General features: G+C 54.8%; 1 protein-coding gene across 5 annotated transcripts in view; it reads left to right on the top strand.

The window, feature by feature from the left end:
• The window catches only part of MAP2K5 (mitogen-activated protein kinase kinase 5), a 249,466-nt gene extending 246,335 nt beyond the window's left edge, over window positions 1–3,131 (top strand). For 3 of the 5 annotated variants that reach the window (XM_032864619.1, XM_032864618.1, XM_032864617.1), the window contains one exon: window positions 2,676–3,131. In XM_032864619.1, coding sequence (XP_032720510.1) covers window positions 2,676–2,780 — 105 coding nt within the window. In that variant the 3' untranslated portion in view covers window positions 2,781–3,131. The remainder of the gene's footprint in view (window positions 1–2,675) is intronic. The other 2 variants (XM_032864622.1, XM_032864620.1) reach the window with 1 other exon arrangement.
• The last annotated feature ends 15,232 nt before the right edge of the window (window positions 3,132–18,363 follow it).

Genomic DNA, 18,363 nt, shown 5'->3' with positions numbered 1-18,363 from the left:
CTGCTCTGCTCTGCTTCTCTCTGTGCTCCACCACCACCGGCTCCCAAGTTCACAGCTCACAGGCCCTGCTCCCTAGAGAGGCTGGGGTCTCCCTCCCATATCTGTCTGTCTCTGTCCCCTCTCTGCGTCCCTCTGTGATTCCCCCACCCCTCTCTCCAGAGCCAGTCAACAGTAGCTGGGGACAAGACCACCTGTCCAGGTCCCGCCTGCAGCATGTAGGTCCCGTGTACAGCATCAGGGACGCGCAGGACAGGAGAACCTCCCAGCCAAGGAGGGCGGGAAAGGGGCAGAATCTCTGCGGGAGCAGTGGATTCCGGCCCCCTCCTCCTAGCGCCTCCCAGGGCACTTGGGCACAGTGCCCTCCCTGCCGCGCAGCCGTCAGCCTTCCCCTAACTGGAGGAATGCCTCCACTCCCCCTCCTGCAGTTCCGCTCTGCTTGCTCCCGAACAGATGATGACAGAGATGCAGCATATGGGCCCCAAAGTCACCGGGCATTCTGGGAAAGTGACACTGTGCTACCCCAGGCTTGGGGGGAGGGGCCCATCAGCTTCTGAGCACAGCTTTTCCCTTTGTTCTTCACAAGGGCGCAAGGTCATCTCTCCTGAGCCTCCTGGAAAGGCAGTGTGCGCGCTCAGACTCGAGGAGGACTTCGCTCTCCTTAGGTAGCGATGAGGAAGGCAGGTGTAGGGTAGGCATGTATACAGGGGAGAACTGCATGTGGGAGTCAAGATAGGAGGCCTCCTGGGCCTCTCCTGCTCCAGCCCCAGCCCAGCCGCCTGCAGGACACCAACCCCACCCGGCTTCCAAGTCCCCTTACCCAGTGGCAGTCTGTGAGGGGCATCTGCCCCCCACCCCCGTAGTCCCGCACCGTGTGTTGGGATCCCCCGTAGAATGCGATGAGCAGATCCCAGGAAGTGCCCAGGTGGGCTCCAGGCCTAGCTCCACCATGGCCTCGGCGAGTCACTGTACTGGGCTGAGTGCCCTTGGCACCCCCTAAGCCAAGCTCCCTGCCCTCGTCCGGTGTTCTGTACGGCTTTGAGCTAGACCATGCCAGGTGCTTTGGAAAATGACTTTCCTTACCCGAACTGAGAAAGCCAGGTAAGGGGACGCAGCAGGAGTCCAAGGTAAAGAAGCCTGGATGGCTTTCCTTCCTGTCCCCAGAGACACATCAGGTCTGACCAAGCAGCCTCATTGCCTCCCCTGGCCTGGTCTTAGGCCGCTCCTGCAGACCCTGGGATCTGGGCACTCAGGGCATATGAGCCCCGGGCCCGCATCCCTCCTGCCATGTGATGAACTCATTTTGAGGTAGCTTGGCCTGTGGCTGGCTATTCCCCAGAGCTGCTGGTCAAGACTGGGGTATATGGGGAAAGCAGTGCTGGGAGCCCAGCTCACACCAGTGGGGAAGAGAGAAGGAGCCCGATAAGGGCTCAGAAAGCCGGAGGTGCACTGGTGCTGGTGGCCTCAGTACGCTGAGCATCCGACTTTCTGCTTTGGCTCAGGTCCTGGTCTCTTGGGTCGTGGGATCAAGCCCTGTGTCCGCACTCAGCAGGGGGTCTGCTAGAAGATTCTTCTCCCTCTCTGCATGCTTGCTCTCTCTTCTCTCTCAAATAAAAAAAAAAAAATAGATCTTTAAAAAAAAGAAGAAAGCTGAGGGTTCAGGCAAGCTGGAGCTGGAAGGCTGCAGGGGCAGGAGAGGAGGTGGGGGGAAGGGAGGGAAGCAGGAGCCTTCCCACACCCCCCACACAAGCCCACTGCGGCTCCCTGAATCTCCCGCTACATTTTTGGTAAAAGAAGAAGCTTTCAGGTGTGTGTTTCTTAGCAGAGAAGCTGCTTGGTAAGGAGGGGGGAAGATAATGCTTTTCAGTTTCCCTTTCACACTTGGCCTGTGGTCAGGGTGACTGACTGCCTCTGCGTTTTTCTGACCTTCCCTGAGTACTCCCAGGAAGCCCTAAGATTTGTGAATGTGAATCTTGATTCCTCAGGACCGCAGGGAGGGGACTGGCTAAATAGAACTGGACCTGCCTTATAGACTAAGTAATTTAGAGCCTGACACAGGCCACATGGAGACAGTCCTGGCCCCTCCGAAGTCCAGCCTCCACCTGGTCACCAGGAACCAGAGGGGATCTGCACCCACCAGCGTATCCCTCCTGCCCCTGCTACGTTTGCCTTCCCTCCACTTGGACGTGGGGACTTCCTCAGAGAGCGTAGACATAGGCCTGTTGCCAAGACATAGACATAGAAGAACACCAGAAGGGAGAGATGTAGCCGCAGAGGAGATGATTCTCTGATCTGTGCGCAGCCCCTGGACTGGGGCGCTGGCAACCCAGGGGCCAGGCATTCACCAGTCTGCTGTTGGAGTGGTGCGGGGTGCGGAGGAGCCTGGCAGTGTGGAGACAGGACAGGCCCTCCCCCACAGGCAACTTTCAGGCCGGTGGGACTCTCAGGAGGTGGTGGTGGAGTACCAGGCAGAATCTGAGCTATGCAGCAAAGGCTGCTGCCCCTCCACCGGCTTCAGTCAAGCTAGCTGTGAAATGGGTTGATGGTGTCCTTCTCTTGTAGGGCTAGTGGGGGAGAAGAAAGGAGGTCCAGGCCGAGAACAGGCCTTGGCAAGCGTAATGAAGTGCAGAGTCTGGGGAATGTGTGTCACAGCCTCTCTTCCCCTCCCCCCCCCACAGGGCCACCCATTCATCATGCAGTTCAATGACGGAAATGCCACCGTGGTGTCCATGTGGGTGTGCAGGGCGCTGGAGGAGAGGCGGAGCCAGCAGGGGCCCCCGTGATGCCGCAGAGGGGCACAGACAGCCCAGGACTGGTCACCAAGGGGACAACCCACCCATCGTGCCCCCTTTCTGTTCGCCGTCTGCCCTGGAAGAGCTCTGCTGGGCCCGGCTTCTCTGCTCTCACCTTTGACTCTGCTGGCAGATGGCCTAGCCCGGGGAGCCCTCCAGAGTGGCCAGCCCTTGCCTGCTCTGGTCTGGAGGCACTGACGGTGGGTGGGCAGAGGGGTGGGGGTATCAAGAATGGAGACTTCGGGCCCCTGCCCCTCTTTTTTCCTAACATTTTCTTTGTAAAGGGTCAGGCCCCGTCAGCATCACTGATGGGAATAAAAGTATTACTGCTTCTTTACTGTCTGTCCCTGTGAGGGTTGTGCTGAGTGAGGAGTGCCTTACCCCTCCAGGGGTGGGGTTGGGGCAGGGCCGATGGCAGTGTCTAGCTGCCCCTCCCCCAGGCACCTGCAAGCTCCCCGGTGCTTCCAGAAGGTCTATGATGAGGCCCCCAGCCCAGCCTGCCTGACAGAAGACTGAAGCACGCAGGTCCCTGAACCAAGTCCCAAGGCACGGAGTAGCTGAGCCGGCAGTAGATCTGGGGCCTCAGGACGCCTGTTGTACGCTCCTCGCTGGACCAACATTTGTCTGTCCCCATAGCCACTCTGACCCAGTGACCTGCCGTGGGGCCGCGGGCGAGGAGTTGGAAAAAGGCGCCGAGCAGTTCTGAGGCCCTTCTCCCGCCTCCCGCTCCCACACCGCACCTCCAGCTCCTCCACAGCAAGGGTCACCGCCTTTGGCCCCACACCCTGCAAACCTCACTCAACTCGGGCCATTCACAGCCACCTTCGGGTCATCCTGCTGGGTAAGTGTGGCCACGCGCATTTTACAGGTGAGGAACTGAGGCTTACAGAGGCTTGGGTTTGCACTTGCACGTCTAAGGGCCATCTCCACATATCCAAAAGCAAACTCCTAACACCCCTGCTCTCCCATCTCAGCAAGTGGTGGAGATGGAGATCCTCCTGGCTCCCATGCTAACCTACTAGCACTGGGCCTTGACTCCTTTCTCCTTCACACCCACATATAGCCCACCTCGAAGACCTGTTGTCTTTACCTTCATGTTGATTCCACACTCCTGTCTTCTTACACGGCCGCTAGAGGGAACCAGCTAAAACCCGGTGGGTCATGGTCCTCTCCTGCTCAGAACCTCTAGCAACAAGCCAAAGACCCCACAATGGCCTGTGTGAGCCATCCTGCCTTGATTTCTGACCCCAACTCCCATCACCCCCAACTCCCTCCAGCCAAGTGGCGTCCTCACGGATCCTTGACATCCAGGCACACTGCCCACTCAGGGCCACAGCAGACACATCTAGCCAACCCCGGGAGGTTCACACTCCCTCCCTCCATCGTGAAGTGCGATTGCTGGGAAGTCATTGCCCGGCCCAGAAGGACATCTCCCAGTCCCCCTTGCCCTGAAGGGGGCCATGTAACTAGCGCTTGTCAATGGAGGGGAGAGCAGGTGGTCCATTGCTTCCAGGCCAAGAAGTGTAAGGTGCAAGTGTGCCTTCTCCACTCCTGTTTGTCTCCTCTCCTGGCTGTGGTGGGAGGCCGGGGAAGGCTGGGCCCCAGATGAAGGGAGCCTGAATCCTTGAGTCACCACGTGGAGGAACGCAGCTCACTGAGCCAGAACACAATTATTCTGTCGGTACACAGCTGGGGTCATGCCAACTAATGCAGGCCTTTGTACTTGGTCTGGGAGCGGATCTGTATTCAGACGACATCTCTGAGTTCTGACCTGACCACTCTGTTTCAAATTGCAGCCCTCCACACCTCCTTGGGACTCGTGTTCCCTCTGGCTACACATTGTCCCTACTGCATTTGCTACTGTGTGACAAAACACTACTTTCACAACTTGCCTTCTGTCTTCACGCTTCTGGTCCCCTATGTACACTCTCCACAAGGGCGGAGATGCTGGTCTGTTTTCTTCACATGGTACCTCCGTGCCAAGAACAGAGCCCAGCCTAGCAGGTGCCTAGTAAATGTTTGTTGGCTGAATGGCTGGTGTGGGAGGAGGGCTGTGACTCCCAGGCTGTGCTCAGTCTGTTGCCCAGGCAGCATTCTGTGTTCTCCTGCAGGATCGGAGTCCTCCAACTTTAATAACACTTTTCAAGGTGGTACGGGTTCCCAGCTGCCCCTTGGCCTCAAACAGAGCTATCGTCTTCTTACTGAGCACCTGCTGTTGCCTGGGGCTAGGAAAGTCACAGAATTGGATGAGGCCCAGGCCATCACGGCTTCTGCTCCCCGAGTCAGGGCTCCAGGCAGGGAGGGCTGCAAGGAGCATGGAGTGTGGACCTCCTGAAGAAGAGGCGCTCAGGGAGTGGGGAAAGCTCGGGGCCTCCCCAGAGAGGTCTGCCCATCCCAGAATGTGAACCAGCCACCACCCAGATTAACGCTTACCCTTGCTTCAAGAGGGTGTACCCGGCAAGTCTGTCATCCCCAGGTCCCAAGCCAGGGGAGGTAGAGAAAACAAGCAGGCATTCCAGGCCAGCCCCATGCTGAGGGCTTGCTTCCTTGACTCTCGTCTTCACGGCAATGCCATGAGGTAGGTGGTAATGGTAATCTTCCCGTTTTACAAATGGAGGAACTGAAGCCCAGAGCTCCCAAGAGTCGTGACCCGAGGTCTCCCAGTGAGTAAGGAGCAAAGTGTGGCTTGGAACTCCGAACCCACCCTTAACCACAGCTCCAGGAGTTGGCTCCCCGAGCATACATACGTGCGTGTGAACGAGCACACGTGGGCCCCGTCCTCTGGTTAGCACAGAATTGCACACACACACTGGTACGCAAAGATGCTGTGTCAGTATCCGTGGGAATGGAGCCCAGGGATCTGCTCTGGGACCAGCCCCCAGGACACACAGGCAGAGCGCTCCCCAGTGGTAACTGGGAGACACTGCTCCAGAGGGCACGCTGAAGCCCCAGCCTGGCTTCTGGGTCGACCTCTGACAGGCACATGTCCACCTGGGCATCAGCTTCCCCATCAGTAGATGCAGGCGCTCATGTCACGGAGTCCTGCAGCTTCTCCCAGCCCTGGCATTCTGGAGCAGAGGCTACCCCCATGAGCGTCCCACAAAAGTAGCACACTTTGCCCCAGACTCATGTGCACCCATGTGCATGGACACAGTTTTGTTCCCAACTAGGGTTTAGAACCCCTGGAGCCCACTCACTCATGGACCCCACGTTGAAAGCTCCCAAGGTCTAAGGTTCCTTCTATTCAAAGTCTCGGGAAGATGGGGAACTGGGTTCTCCTGCAAAGACCCCCCCCTGGCTAGAGAGCAAGACACTCCTTTGCCTGGTGAGGCTCGGTCATGCCCCCATCACCTTCAGCAGGCCTGAGGGCGAGCTGCCTTTTCCCTCGGGCCGTGGAAGGGCGGAGACCTGGAACATGCAGGGCGGGAGCAAGCTCTTCCTCTGCCCAGAATGCCACCCCACCCATCATCCACCTGTCCACGTGGCTAGCTCCCACACCTCCCGTCAGGCCTCAAATGGCACTTCTTCTTGGAACCTTCTTTATTCCATTCTCTGCACACAGACTGTGAGCCCCTCCAGGGCTGGGATAAATCTGACTCTTCTCTCCCCAGGGCCTGGCTTGAGCTGGCAGGGGGAAGGTGCCTCAAGGTGTGGCAGGGAGGGCTGGCAGAATGGGCGGAGGGCGCATTCAGACCCCAGGCCCCTGCAGCAGCCCTCTCTCCCCAGGACTTGTCACTCTCCCGTCTTGGCCTCTTGCTCCAGCCCTCAGTAAAGCCCATCTGCCTCCTACCCAGAGCCTCCTGGAAACCCAAACCCTGTAAGATGCGGCTCTGATCCTCTCAGAGCTTCAGGGGAGCCTGAAGGGGAGTGTTTCTAGGACAGGAGCGTCCTCACAGGGCCCCCAGATCACACTGGGGAGCAGGTACTGCCCTGGCTTGGAGACACGGAGGCCCTGTGGCACTCAACCCACTGTCCCTTCCTGGTTCTGTCCTTTGGTTTTTCCCATCTGGGAAATAAAGGTTACAGAGTCCCAGGGCTTTGGAAATCCTCCAAAAAAGGCCATGGGGACAGAGGGAGGAAAGTGGGACCCTTGTTCCCCAGGTGTGCTTAGACAGAGTCCCTGTGGCCCAGACCAGTCTGAGCCTCCAGCCTGGGGCCCTGCTCTGGAAGTGGTAGTCAGGCAAGGGCACGGTGTGCTGAGTACTTGAACCTGGCTGAGGGAAGCTGCAGGGGTCCTGCTGAACACAGGCTCCAAGATCTATACACACTCAAGACTGAAGGCCAGAGAATAACCTCAAAGTGAGGTCCCCGGAATGCTGGGAGGACGCGCCAGCAGCTTTCCCGGACCCTCTCTGTCACACAGGTTTGTCAGAAGGGGATGGACAGCTGCCTCCACGTGGCTGGGGGGAGCCCAGTGAGGCCAGGACGCTGCCTCAAAGAGGGCTTCTGTCCCACTGACTGTTGCCTACATTCCCCATTAGAGCTTCATCCTTTAGCTACCTCCGTCTGGGCCCCGTGAAGATGGGAGCTTCTGTTCTCAGTGTAGAGGGGGATGGGAGACAGAACATGGGCCCTGAGTCCTGGGGTGGGGGCCAGGGAAGTGCCAGGCAAGCTGGCAGAAGGCCATGGAGCCGTGGGAGCAGGAGGGTAAGCAGGGAGCCAGCACGGACCCCTCACGGCAGCCCAGGCAGCCCAGGGTTCCTGACATGGTACTGGGGCAGGGGGACTCCCAAGACGGTTCCTGAATCAGGTCCTAAGTTCCACACTGAGGTTCAGGATGTTTTCACTATAAGCAGGTAGGACATGGCCCCCAGCAGCAGCTCCGAGGGCTGTGTGGTGAAGGCCAGCAGGGGTGGTGATGTGCGGAGGGCCCGGCGGGGGAGCCCGGGGCAGGCAGAGGCAGCCAGTGGTTCAGGACCAAGTCCCCAACCCTGGTCCTTCGCGGGCACTAGCTGCTGGCATGCAGTGGGGGCAGCAGAAGGGAAGTGTGAGGAAACCGGCCAGCCTTCAGTGGTGGGGCTGGGTTTTGATGGCACTTCCTTTCTGGTGGGAAGATGTTGTGTCCCTGACCCACCAGAGAGGCTCCAAAACTGGGGGGCCGGTGGGCAGGGGTGGGGGTGGCCGAGCTGGCTGAGCCCCGGGGAGAGTCCTGGAGACTGGCTGGGCCAGCGTGTAGTGTGGAGCAGACCGCGGGGCCCAGGCCTCGTAATGACAAATTTTCTGCTGAACAACTACAAATATTCGCTGTGACTTTGGACAGAGTCTGAAAAAGACTTTGTTTCCTCCCTTGGCGGTATCATTTGTCTTGTTTTGAAGCCGGAGATTGCAGGCGAGAACTTAGAGACTAAAGTTTGTCTTAATTGCTGTGGTGTCACCGCATCTCTGGCAGATAACAGCACAATGAACGAGTCGATGGGGCTGAGCCCTCCAGGTCCTTCTTCTAAAGTGAGACAAATCTCCCTCCTTTGAGCCCAACAGTCCATCGGCAGCCCCTGTCATGTATTTATCTCCCTAACAGTTCGCATTAACTTGCAAGGGATAAAAAGTCTCTCCTGTCCACAGACTTAGTTAAAGGCATTCGGTCAGGGGAAGTCAGGCTGGGCTGCAGGTCCTTCCCAGGGATGTGCTTTCTATCCCCCGCAACCCTTCTGCGGGCAGGGGAGGGTGGTAGTGGGTAAAGCCGGGGCGGTACACACTGGGAAAAGCAGCAAGGACTGCAGGATGGAAGAAGAGGAAACAAGGGTACCCAGAGTTCCCGGATCCAGATCACTGTGGTCCTGAGAAAGAAAGGAAATAAGACTTTGTTGCAGCACCCGCTGGGCCCTGCAAGCTGCCTTCAGCCTCCCCTTGTCTGGCCCTCCCTGCACCCCTGCAAGGGCAGAGCGTGACTAGCCCGCCTCTGTTCTGTCTCCATCACAGGACGTAATGCTCTGCTCCCTGTGAATGAGCCAAGCCATTCCATAGGCCATTCCCTCAGCCCTGACACCCTTCCCAGCCACCATTCGTCTCCTCACTCCGATCATCCTCCAAGGCTGGAGGGACGGGTCCTGTAGGGAGGTGGACAGACTTGTCCACCTGTGGCCCCAGAGCCCAGGTCCAGCCTTGCTGGGTATCCTGACTGGTTCCTTAAACCATCTGTCTGCATCATTCTGGTGAAAGCCCAGAGGTAAGAGCTGGGGCAGCACCAGCATTCAGGAGAGATGCTGGGGGGCAGAGGGGGGTAGCGGATAAATAAATGGAGGGGGAAGGGCAGGGCTACAGCGAACTCAGTGAGAAGGCCTGGTCCTCCTGCCTTCTGGGAATGAGATCCTAATAGATGCTGTGGAGGCATGGGGTGTAGGTGCTCTTCAGTTTCCTTATTTTTATAATAATTAAAAAATAAATATTTTAAATCCCTTGGTCAGCAAGGCAGTGAGAGAGGCAGCCTTCAATGTGAGTCTTCCGACACACGCGTGGAGCCCTTCTCCTCTACCCCTTGGCCTCCAGGGTCCCTTTTTGGCAACCCAGTGAGGGAGATGGTGGAAGGGAGCAATGGCAGGAATGGACTTGGAGTCACACAGACCTGGGCCCAAGTCCTGGCTCTACCACTGACTGACTGTGTGACCCTGGGCAGGATGCCTAGCCTCTCTGAATCTCTGTTCCCTCCTTGGTCAAATGGGATAATGACCGTACCCACTTCCTAGGTTGTTGGGGTCATTATTAAATCATTCTTGGTGCTGACCAGGACAGGTAGGTCAAACTCCTACCCCCTCCCTGCCCCACTTAACACATCCCCACACAGCCATTCCTCAATCCCTGTGACTCCCCACTTTTTGTCTGCCTCCCTCCATCTGTAGGAGGCAAAATAAGAGAACCCCCCCAAAGAAATTCACATCCTAATACCCAGAAACTATGGATATATTATGTTACATGGATAATTAAGTTTGCTAATTACCTGTACTGTAACTAATCTTAAATTAACATTAGCCTGGATTATCCAGGTCAGCCCAGTGCAATCACAGGGGCCCCTGCGAGTGGGAGAGGAGGCAGGAGAGGAGATGTGGAGTCAGAGAGATTTAAGGCGTGAGGCTGCTGGCCTTGAAGATGGAGGAAGGAGCCAGGAGTCAAGGGATATAAGTGGCCTCTAGAAGCTGGAAGAGGCAAGGAAACGGATTTTCCCTAGAGTCTCCAGAAGGAACACAACCCTGCTAGCTCCTTGCTTTTTGCCCAGTGAGACCCACTTCCAACTTCTGACCTCCAGAATTGTAAAATAATAAGTCTGTGCCGTTTTAAAACAGGGTGCTCCTTTGTTAGAGCAGCAATAGGAAACTAAAACAATGTCTCCTCTTCATTTTCCAGCCCAGGCTGCCCAAATGCCTTTGGAACAATCTCTCCCATGTGTATATCTCTTTATAGTTTACAGAGCCCGTGTTCTAGGCTGCCATCCTTAGCGACCCTCCCCACTGACCAGCCTGCACCTCCATGCACTCTCCCAGTGCCATGCACCCAGCACCACCAGCAGCCATTTTTCAAGGGCCACGCTCCCTCAGACCTCCAGCTCCACTCCCCTCCTAGAGCCTTGGAGGCTGGACCCTATGAGACCTCAGCCATCCTGTGCACCAGCTGCCATGGGGGGGTGCCCTGAGGCCTCTCTAGATCCTCAACAGGACCCACTGCAGGCACTGGACACACTGTTATCCATCAAGTACTTCCTCAGCATCTCGTGTGTGCATGTGTGTGTGCGCGCACGTGCACACAAGCGCCCGCTAGGAGTTGGGGACGCAGCGGGGAGCAAGGCAAGTCCCTGCACTCCGGAGCTCACGTTCCAGCAGGTGAGACAGACAAGAAAGAATACCATAACTTCAGGGGAGGACTGTGAAGAAATAAAGCAGGGCAACGGCCAGAGGATAAGGGCTTGGGGGGGGCGGGGCGTGCGTCGGGAGCAGGGGCGCTTTCCCTTTTCCAGTGGTACTAGCTAAGGGAACTTGACCCCCCACGCTGTGCCAGCCTCAGTGCTGGGCCCCGGGCGTATGTCATCTCGGTTAGTTCTCCCAACAGTCCTATGATGCCAGCATCGTAGAACTAAGCTTGAGAAAGCTGAGGTGCAGAGAGGCAAAGTGATTTGCCCAAAGCCTCACGGCCAAAGCCCTAAAATTGACACCCATACCTGCCTGAAGTGCAGGCTGCTCCCTCTAAGGAGCGGGCTGTGTTCTCTTAGGACTCTCACTCCGAGAGAGTGACAGAAAGAGACAGAACACCCTGTCGTCACTCCATCCAGGCCAATGTAGTAAAAGAATCACGTGCCTCTCACACTGGAAGACAGACAGAAGAGAATTGTCAATGGGAAAAGGGGAAAGCCTCGACGATATTTACTGGAGAATGACTGGTTCCTAATTCCTGAGTAACTAGAGTGAGCTTCCCTTTGCATCTGCAGAGGGAGGAGGCTGAGCGGGCCCTTCTCTGGGGAGGCCCCATCTCTCCTGGGGAAAGAAGGATAATCTTCTCTCCCAACCAGGAAAGCCAGTAGGGTGCGAAGACAATTTAATGGGGAGAGAGTCATCTTTTCAGCAAATAGTGCTGAGACAACTGTATATCCATATGCAAAAGAATGAATTTAGATCCCTACCTCACATCATTCACAAAAGTTACCTCTAAATCGGTCATACCCCTAAATCGGTCTAAGAGCTAAAACTATAACGCTTAGAAGAAAATGTTAGGTGTAAATCTTATGACCTTGGGTTTGGCAAAGCTCTTAGATATGACACCAAAAGCCCAAGCAGCAAAAAATAAAATTAACAAAATTGGGTGTCATCAAAAATAAAAACTTAGGAGGCGCCTGTGTGGCTCACTGAGTTAAGCCTCTGCCTTCCCCTCAGGTCATGATCTCAGAGCCCTGGGATAGAGCCCCAAATCGCGCTTTCTGCTCAGCAGGAGGCCTGCTTCCCACCCCCTTCTGCCTGCCTCTCTGCCTACTTGCGATCTCACTCTCTCTGTCAAATAAATAAATAAAATATTTAAAAATAAATAAATAAACACTTCGGTGCTTTAAAGGACACCCTTTAAGAAAGTGAAAAGACAACTCACAGAATGTACTTGCCAAACCTGTATCTCACAAGAAACTTGTACCTAGAATATATTAAGAACTCTTTCAACTCAATAATGAAACTAGAAATAACCCAATTGAAAAAGTGGGGGAAGGATTTGAATTAACATGTCTCCAAAGAAGATGTACCAATGGCTAATAAGCTATGAAAAGTCATCAGAGAAACACAAGTCAAAACCGCAATGAGATACTATTTGACACCCAGTAAGATAGCTATAAAAAAAAGAGATGATGGAGCACCTGGTGGTCCAGTTGATAGAGGGTCTGACTCTTGGTTTTGGCTCAGGGGGTGATCTCAGGACCCTGATCTCAGAGTTGTGACATTGAGCCCTGTATTGGGGCTCAGCAGGGAGTCTGCTTGAGATTCTCTCCCTCTGCCCTTGGCATGCCATAAATAAATAAATAAATAAATAAATAAATAAAATCTTTTTAAAAATAATAACAAGTGATCATAAGCATTGTTAAGGATGTAGAAAAACCAGGACCCTCCTAGATTGCTGGCAGAATGTAAAATAGTGCAGGGCTTTGGAAGAAGTCTGATGGTTTCTTAAGAGGTTAAGTGTAGAGTTATTAAATGACCCAGCAATTCTACACCTAGATGTATATTCAAGAGAAATTACAACATAACAACCATGAGTGCCTGGTTGCTCAGTGGGTTAAAGCCTCTGCCTTTGGCTCAGGTCATGATTGCAGGGTCTGGGATCAAGCCCCGCATCAGGCTCTCTGCTCAGCGGGGAGTCTGCTTCCCCCTCTCCCTCTCTCTCTGCCTACTTGTGATCTCTCTCTGTGTGTGTCAAATAAATAAATAAAATCTTAAAAAAAAAACCATAACAACCACACACACAGACACACAAAACATACAACCACACAAAAATATGCACATGAATGTTCATACCAGCCTCATTCTTAATAGCCAAGAAATGGAAACAACCCAAACAAAACAAGAGACACCAACACAAAGGGATATTATTTGGCAATAAAAAGGGATAAAGCACTGATCCATGCTACTAATGGATAAGCCTTAAAAACATGATGTGCAATGAAAGAAACAGGTCACAAAAGACCACATATTGTGTGTCTCCATTTAGAGGAAATATCAAGAATTGGCAAATAGATAGAAGCAGAAAGTAGTGGTTGCTTAGGGCTGGGAGGGTGGGGAGCTGTGGGGTGATAGCTAATAGGGTACAAGTTTCTTCCTTGGGGTAATAAATATGTTCTGAAAGTGATGGCTGCACAGCTCTTTGAATATACAAAAACCATTGAATTGTGTGCTCTAAATAGGTAAATTACGTAGTATGTGAATTACACCTCAGTAAAACTTGACCTGTCCCAGCACTTGGACTCCACCAATATCTGGGCAGCCATCTGGAAGTGATCTGAGGGTGTTGAGGAGGGGGAAACTCACATGTGCTGAGCATCCACTCTGTCATGGGCTTTGTGCAGGCTGAGACTAGGGGAAGGGTTTTCAGGACTCAGAAAGAAAATGTCTCCTTAAATTTTGCACCCTAGGCACTTCAAGCCCTAGACCTACACCCAGTAGGTTATTTAATCATTATAACGTCACTGTAACACACATATGACTACACTGCTGATGTGGGTTTGAAGACTCGGAGCAGAACCGGGATTTGAACCCAGGTCTCACTGGCTCCAGGGTCCATCCTCTGTCCAGCCCTCCCCCATCATGCCAAGTGGAAAGAGGCCCTAGGAAGGAAGCCCCTCACAACTGCCAGCTGTTCCCCCGCTTGCCTGCCAGGGCCTAGCCCCACCTTCTTCTTTTAAAAAAAAAAAGATTTTATTTATTTGTTTTGGAGAGAGAATGAGAGAGAGTGTGTGCCAGGGAACGGGCAAAGGGAGAGGGAGAGAGAATCTCCAACAGACTCTACCCTGATCAAGGTGCCTGAGGCAGGGCTTGATCTCAGGACGTGGGGCTGATCTCAGTACCCTGACCTGGGCTAAAACCAGCTGTCAGATGCATAGCCGACTGAGCCACCTGGGCACCCCAGTCCCCACCTTCCAAGAGATCAAGGCTTTGGGGGCTCCACATGAGCAGTCTTGCCTGAACCAGTGAGGATGGTGGGAATTCCAGGACCCCCCAGACATCACCAGGGGCACAGAATGTTTTACTCTTGAAACTGGCCACTAGACACCAAGGATGCCATTTAATCATTATGGCCAGCGAGTCCCCTGGGACCTGGACTGGGGCTCACAGCCTTGACGCTCAAATGCTGTTTACTCATTCAATCAATAAATATGGTGAGTACCTACTGTATGCTGGACCCTGTTTTAGGCTCCCCAGGAATACAGTAGCAAATAAAACATTCCAGAGAGAGATTCAGAAAAGACAAATAAATAACTAATTGGGAAGTATTAACTGGTAAGCAATCTAATGGTGAAAACAAAATAGTATGAGGCAGAGGGATGGGGCCCAGGGAAGCAGGCAGGCTAGAGGAGGTGCAGTGTTGTATCCAGAATGCTCGGAGACTTCTGAAAGGCAGACACCGGAAAGAGAAGTGAAGCCAGCCTGCTCTGTGTGTCAGAAGTCTCCAGGTGCCATTGAATTTTCTTGGTGTATTTCTTTGGGTTGGTAGGAAGTTTCTACATGCCCACAGAGTCCCCATGCTAAGGACCTTGGAAAGAGGCTTGTGGTTAAGCTGGTAATGACCAGAGGGGAGCCGTTGGAGGGGAAGGTAGCTGGGATATTAGCAGGGACATAAACTAGAGATCTGGAAGGAGAGGAAGCCCTGGGGCCAGCCCAGCTACTGGCCCAACCTCTTTCCATATACCTTAGCTCAGGTTTTGGAGGCTTCAATGTCTGGTTGAGGCAAAGAAATCTGGTCCTGAGCTCCCCACTCAGGCCCTCCCAGCCTAACTTGCTTCCCCAAGTGCAGAGCCAACCCCAGGATGAGCAGAACCAGGCGTTAAGACCTTTGAACTTTTCCCAAAGACTCTTAGTTCTGGGATCTACATTCAAGCACGGGTGCTCAGGTCCCGCTCTCCACCCTCCACCCCTGCCTCCGGGCTCCAGAAGAGAGATGAGCCTCCTCAGCGGGTTAATCCTTCACTCTGCGAAGGTGCTGGTCAACGTGTCCGTCCTGCAGATGCAGGCAGATACTGGAGCCAAGTGAAGGTCCGCGTCACTCAAGCGGAGAACGGAAGAACTGCCGCTGGGCCTCAACTTCCCTTGCTCTTTCCGACGACCAGGAGCTGGGAGTCCTCCGCGGGGAGGAACGCTGGCCTGGCTTCTGATTCCAAAGAGCCATGTCTGGGCGACAGAAGCCCAGAGTGTGCAGCCTCGGGCAAGTCCCGGCGCTCCGGGAGCCTCAGGCTTTCCGGCCGCATCCAGAGTGAGGTGAGTCGGGGACTCTGAGCACGTCCTTCGCGCGGATTCTGGGGCCCCTGCCTCTCCCGGGACCTCAGCACTGCTCAGCCGCGGCCCAGCAGGCCCCGCCCAACAACCTTCACGGGCTCGGGCTGGGCCGCGGCGCGGGGTTCGGGTCTATCTGACCGTCGGATTAATATCCAGATATTAAGTAAACAATAAATTAGCAAAACTACAAGAAAATTTTACAGCCCTTTGCATTTGGCAATCATTGAGTGTTAATTAGAAATTCATTACAATTAAAACCCTGCCTAAACAGGGCCTGCACGCCTTAATTACATCTGATTTTTAATTCAGAATACGTGTTTACACAGTAAGCGCTACGTACCCCATGATTATCCCCAATCCTCTTTATACTGTACTAATTATGTAAATTAAACCTAATTAACTGACGAAAACTGCCGTTAATTCAACTGGTAAAAGATATGTGCTCGCGGAGGAGGCGCGGCCGCCCAGCCCCAGTCCACGCCGGAGCCGGAATAGGCGCCCAGGCCCCCGGCCGCGTGGACGCGACGCCGGGGACGCGGAGGCAGAGCGGACCCGGCGGGGAGGTGGGGGGAGCACGTGATCCGGAGTCTGGCCCTCCGACCTCAGTTCCACCCCGCAATGGATAAAAGAGAGAATCCGTGCTAATGGGGGTCAGAAAGACCAAGGGCATTGAGTGCCACGGCCTCCCCAGTCTCTGCACTGGGCCGCAGGACCCACAGCGCCGTCTGAGGAAGACGGGTCCCACCCTCCTCAGTCTGAACCCGAGTTCAAGTCCCAGCGCTGCCCCGCACTGGCTGCCTGAACCTGAGCAAGTGACCTGTTATTGCTAACCTTGTTTCCTCTGCACAAAGTGTTCTGTGATAATAAAAGCTCTTCATGAGCTGGGCGATCCTGCACATTCCTTATCTTCCCTTCACTAAGCGAGGTTCTACCAGCAGCGTGCGAGGCACATTTGGCGTCTGGGAGATCAGTCTGCGTCCCTTATTGCCTGGGGAACCTGGGTGGGTTGGCTTTCACTACCTGACCCTCAGTTTCCTGCCTGTAAAATGGGAATAAATGATCCCTACCTAGTCCCATAGCCATTGTGAGAGCCAGCTGTGTAACTGTAAAATGCAGTTCACGGTGATCCAATGATCCATCCCAACTGGATGCTGGTCCAGAGCAGAGCCCAGATCCCACCCCCGACACCCACTCACCGGAGACCACTGCCCCCCAAGAGAGCGATGTCACTTCCCCAGCCTCTCTTCACACCTTCAGTCTTTCTCCAGCTCAGACCCTGGATGGAGCATTGGGTTCGGTCTGCGAAGCGTGTCTTGGGTGCAGAGAGCTGTCTGCAACTGGGTGCTGAACGGAGATGCAGGGGCAACCCTGCTCAGCCTTAGTGCCACAACCGGGAGGGAACTTTTTGTCTGAGAAGTCCCCAGGGGCTCCGGGGCCAGGCTGCCCGAAACGCCCTAGAGGCCGGCCCCCGAGGCGCTGTTGGCCCCCACAGTACAATAGAGGCAGGACACAGGCCTTGCCCCTCCTCTTTCCACTCCCACCTCCTCAGTACCCCGGGGGCGTCCTGGCTCCGCGATCGTTGTCACTACCACACCGAATTCTGAGATGCCTTTTAAAAAATCATTAGGAGCCTAAGAATAATTACCGAATGGGATTGTAATTATGGGATGGGGGAGGCCGGGCAGAGGGAAGGGGGATGAGCAGGTGGAGACTGGGGGCGGCTCTCGGACTGGGACGGAAAATGGGTTCCTGTTTACCTCGAAGGGAAGTGTAACGGGGCGGGGGAGGGCAAAGAGAGGTAGAATTAAAGCGGGACAGAGGCAAAGCCTGGGAAAGACGCATTGACGGAGGGACCAGAAGCAGAGAAAAGGGCTGAGCAGGCTCTGAGAGAATAGAAAAAGGAAAGGAGATCCAAGAGGGAGAAAGACGGAAACTGAAGGAGGTGAAAGAGCGAAATGCCGCTTTAGAAGGGCCACCGCAGAGCAGACAGAACCCTTAAACTTGAGGGTAGTTTTTGAGGCCTTGGATAACACGGTAGCCAAGGGGAGGGGGTGACAAACGAGTCAGGCCGGACCCCTTTCTCCAACAGCAAGGCCTGGGCAATCCGTTCGCGCCCCCGGAGGATTCTCCCAGGGTCTCTGGGAGCCAGGGAAGAAGAGGAAAACGAGAGGAGAGAAGTGGACTGACGAAGGAGAAGGAGTGACGAACCTCGGAGCAGGCGGAATGCGGGAGGGGAGAGGGCCTATAACCCAGAGCGAAAGGGAAAACGAGGGGGCGGGGGCGAGGGCGACCCCGCGCCGCCGGCCGCGGAAGATTTATGGCACCGTTCGGGTTCCAAGGACAGGCTGCGCTAGCCGCTGCTGCCAACGTCGGTAGCCACAGTGGCCGCTGCGCCCCCTGCCCGGGCGGCCCGCCGCGCCCCGGGCCATCCCTGCCATTATTAACTTCTGTTTGATTAGGGTAATTGTTCAAACTTAGGCTGGACAGTATGATTAATTACAGTTTAATTAACGTGTCCATTAAGGACACTTAATGCCGTGGGGGGGAGGGGTTTGAGGGGGCGCCCGGGTATGAACAAATAGGGAGGGGGGAGACTGGTAACTCAAATGAAGTAGAGGCGGAGATTGAAAGGGAGAACACGGTGACCCAAAGGGGTAATGGAGGAAAAGAATAGCGAAGACAGAAACCTACAGGCAGAGGGGAGAGAAGAGGGGAGAGAGATGGAGCTTCGCAAAGATAGAAGATGCCAAGGGGTGTCTGGAGCAAGGGGCGGGGGGGCTAAACCCCTACTGCGGGAAAACTGAGTTAGCAGGAGAGCTGGAGCAGACTCTAGCAGCCTACTAGAAAGTAGTTGACCCCCGGTATCTCCCAAAGATGACTTAGTTTCTACTCGGGGCAGGTCGCAGTTGATGGGGGAAGCAACCAAGGCGGGGGCGGGGGGGGGGGTGGCCCAAATCCAATTCTACTACTTAGTGAAGGAGTCGCCCCTCCCCAGGCTGGTGTGTCCTGTCGCCTTCCAACCAAATCAGAAGCGGTGGAGAAGTTGATTCTGCCCCTTCCCAGCTATCCCGCCCCCCTCCGCCCCCGCCCACACCCTTCTTTCTGCCCAGCAGGCCTCTGGTTAC

Source organism: Lontra canadensis, unplaced genomic scaffold (assembly GCF_010015895.1).
Source record: "Lontra canadensis isolate GAN:19392208 unplaced genomic scaffold, GSC_riverotter_1.0 scaffold28, whole genome shotgun sequence".
NCBI classification, from domain to species: Eukaryota; Metazoa; Chordata; class Mammalia; order Carnivora; family Mustelidae; genus Lontra; species Lontra canadensis.
Note: the sequence above shows the minus strand (reverse complement) of the source record. Positions and strands in the feature narration are given on the sequence as shown.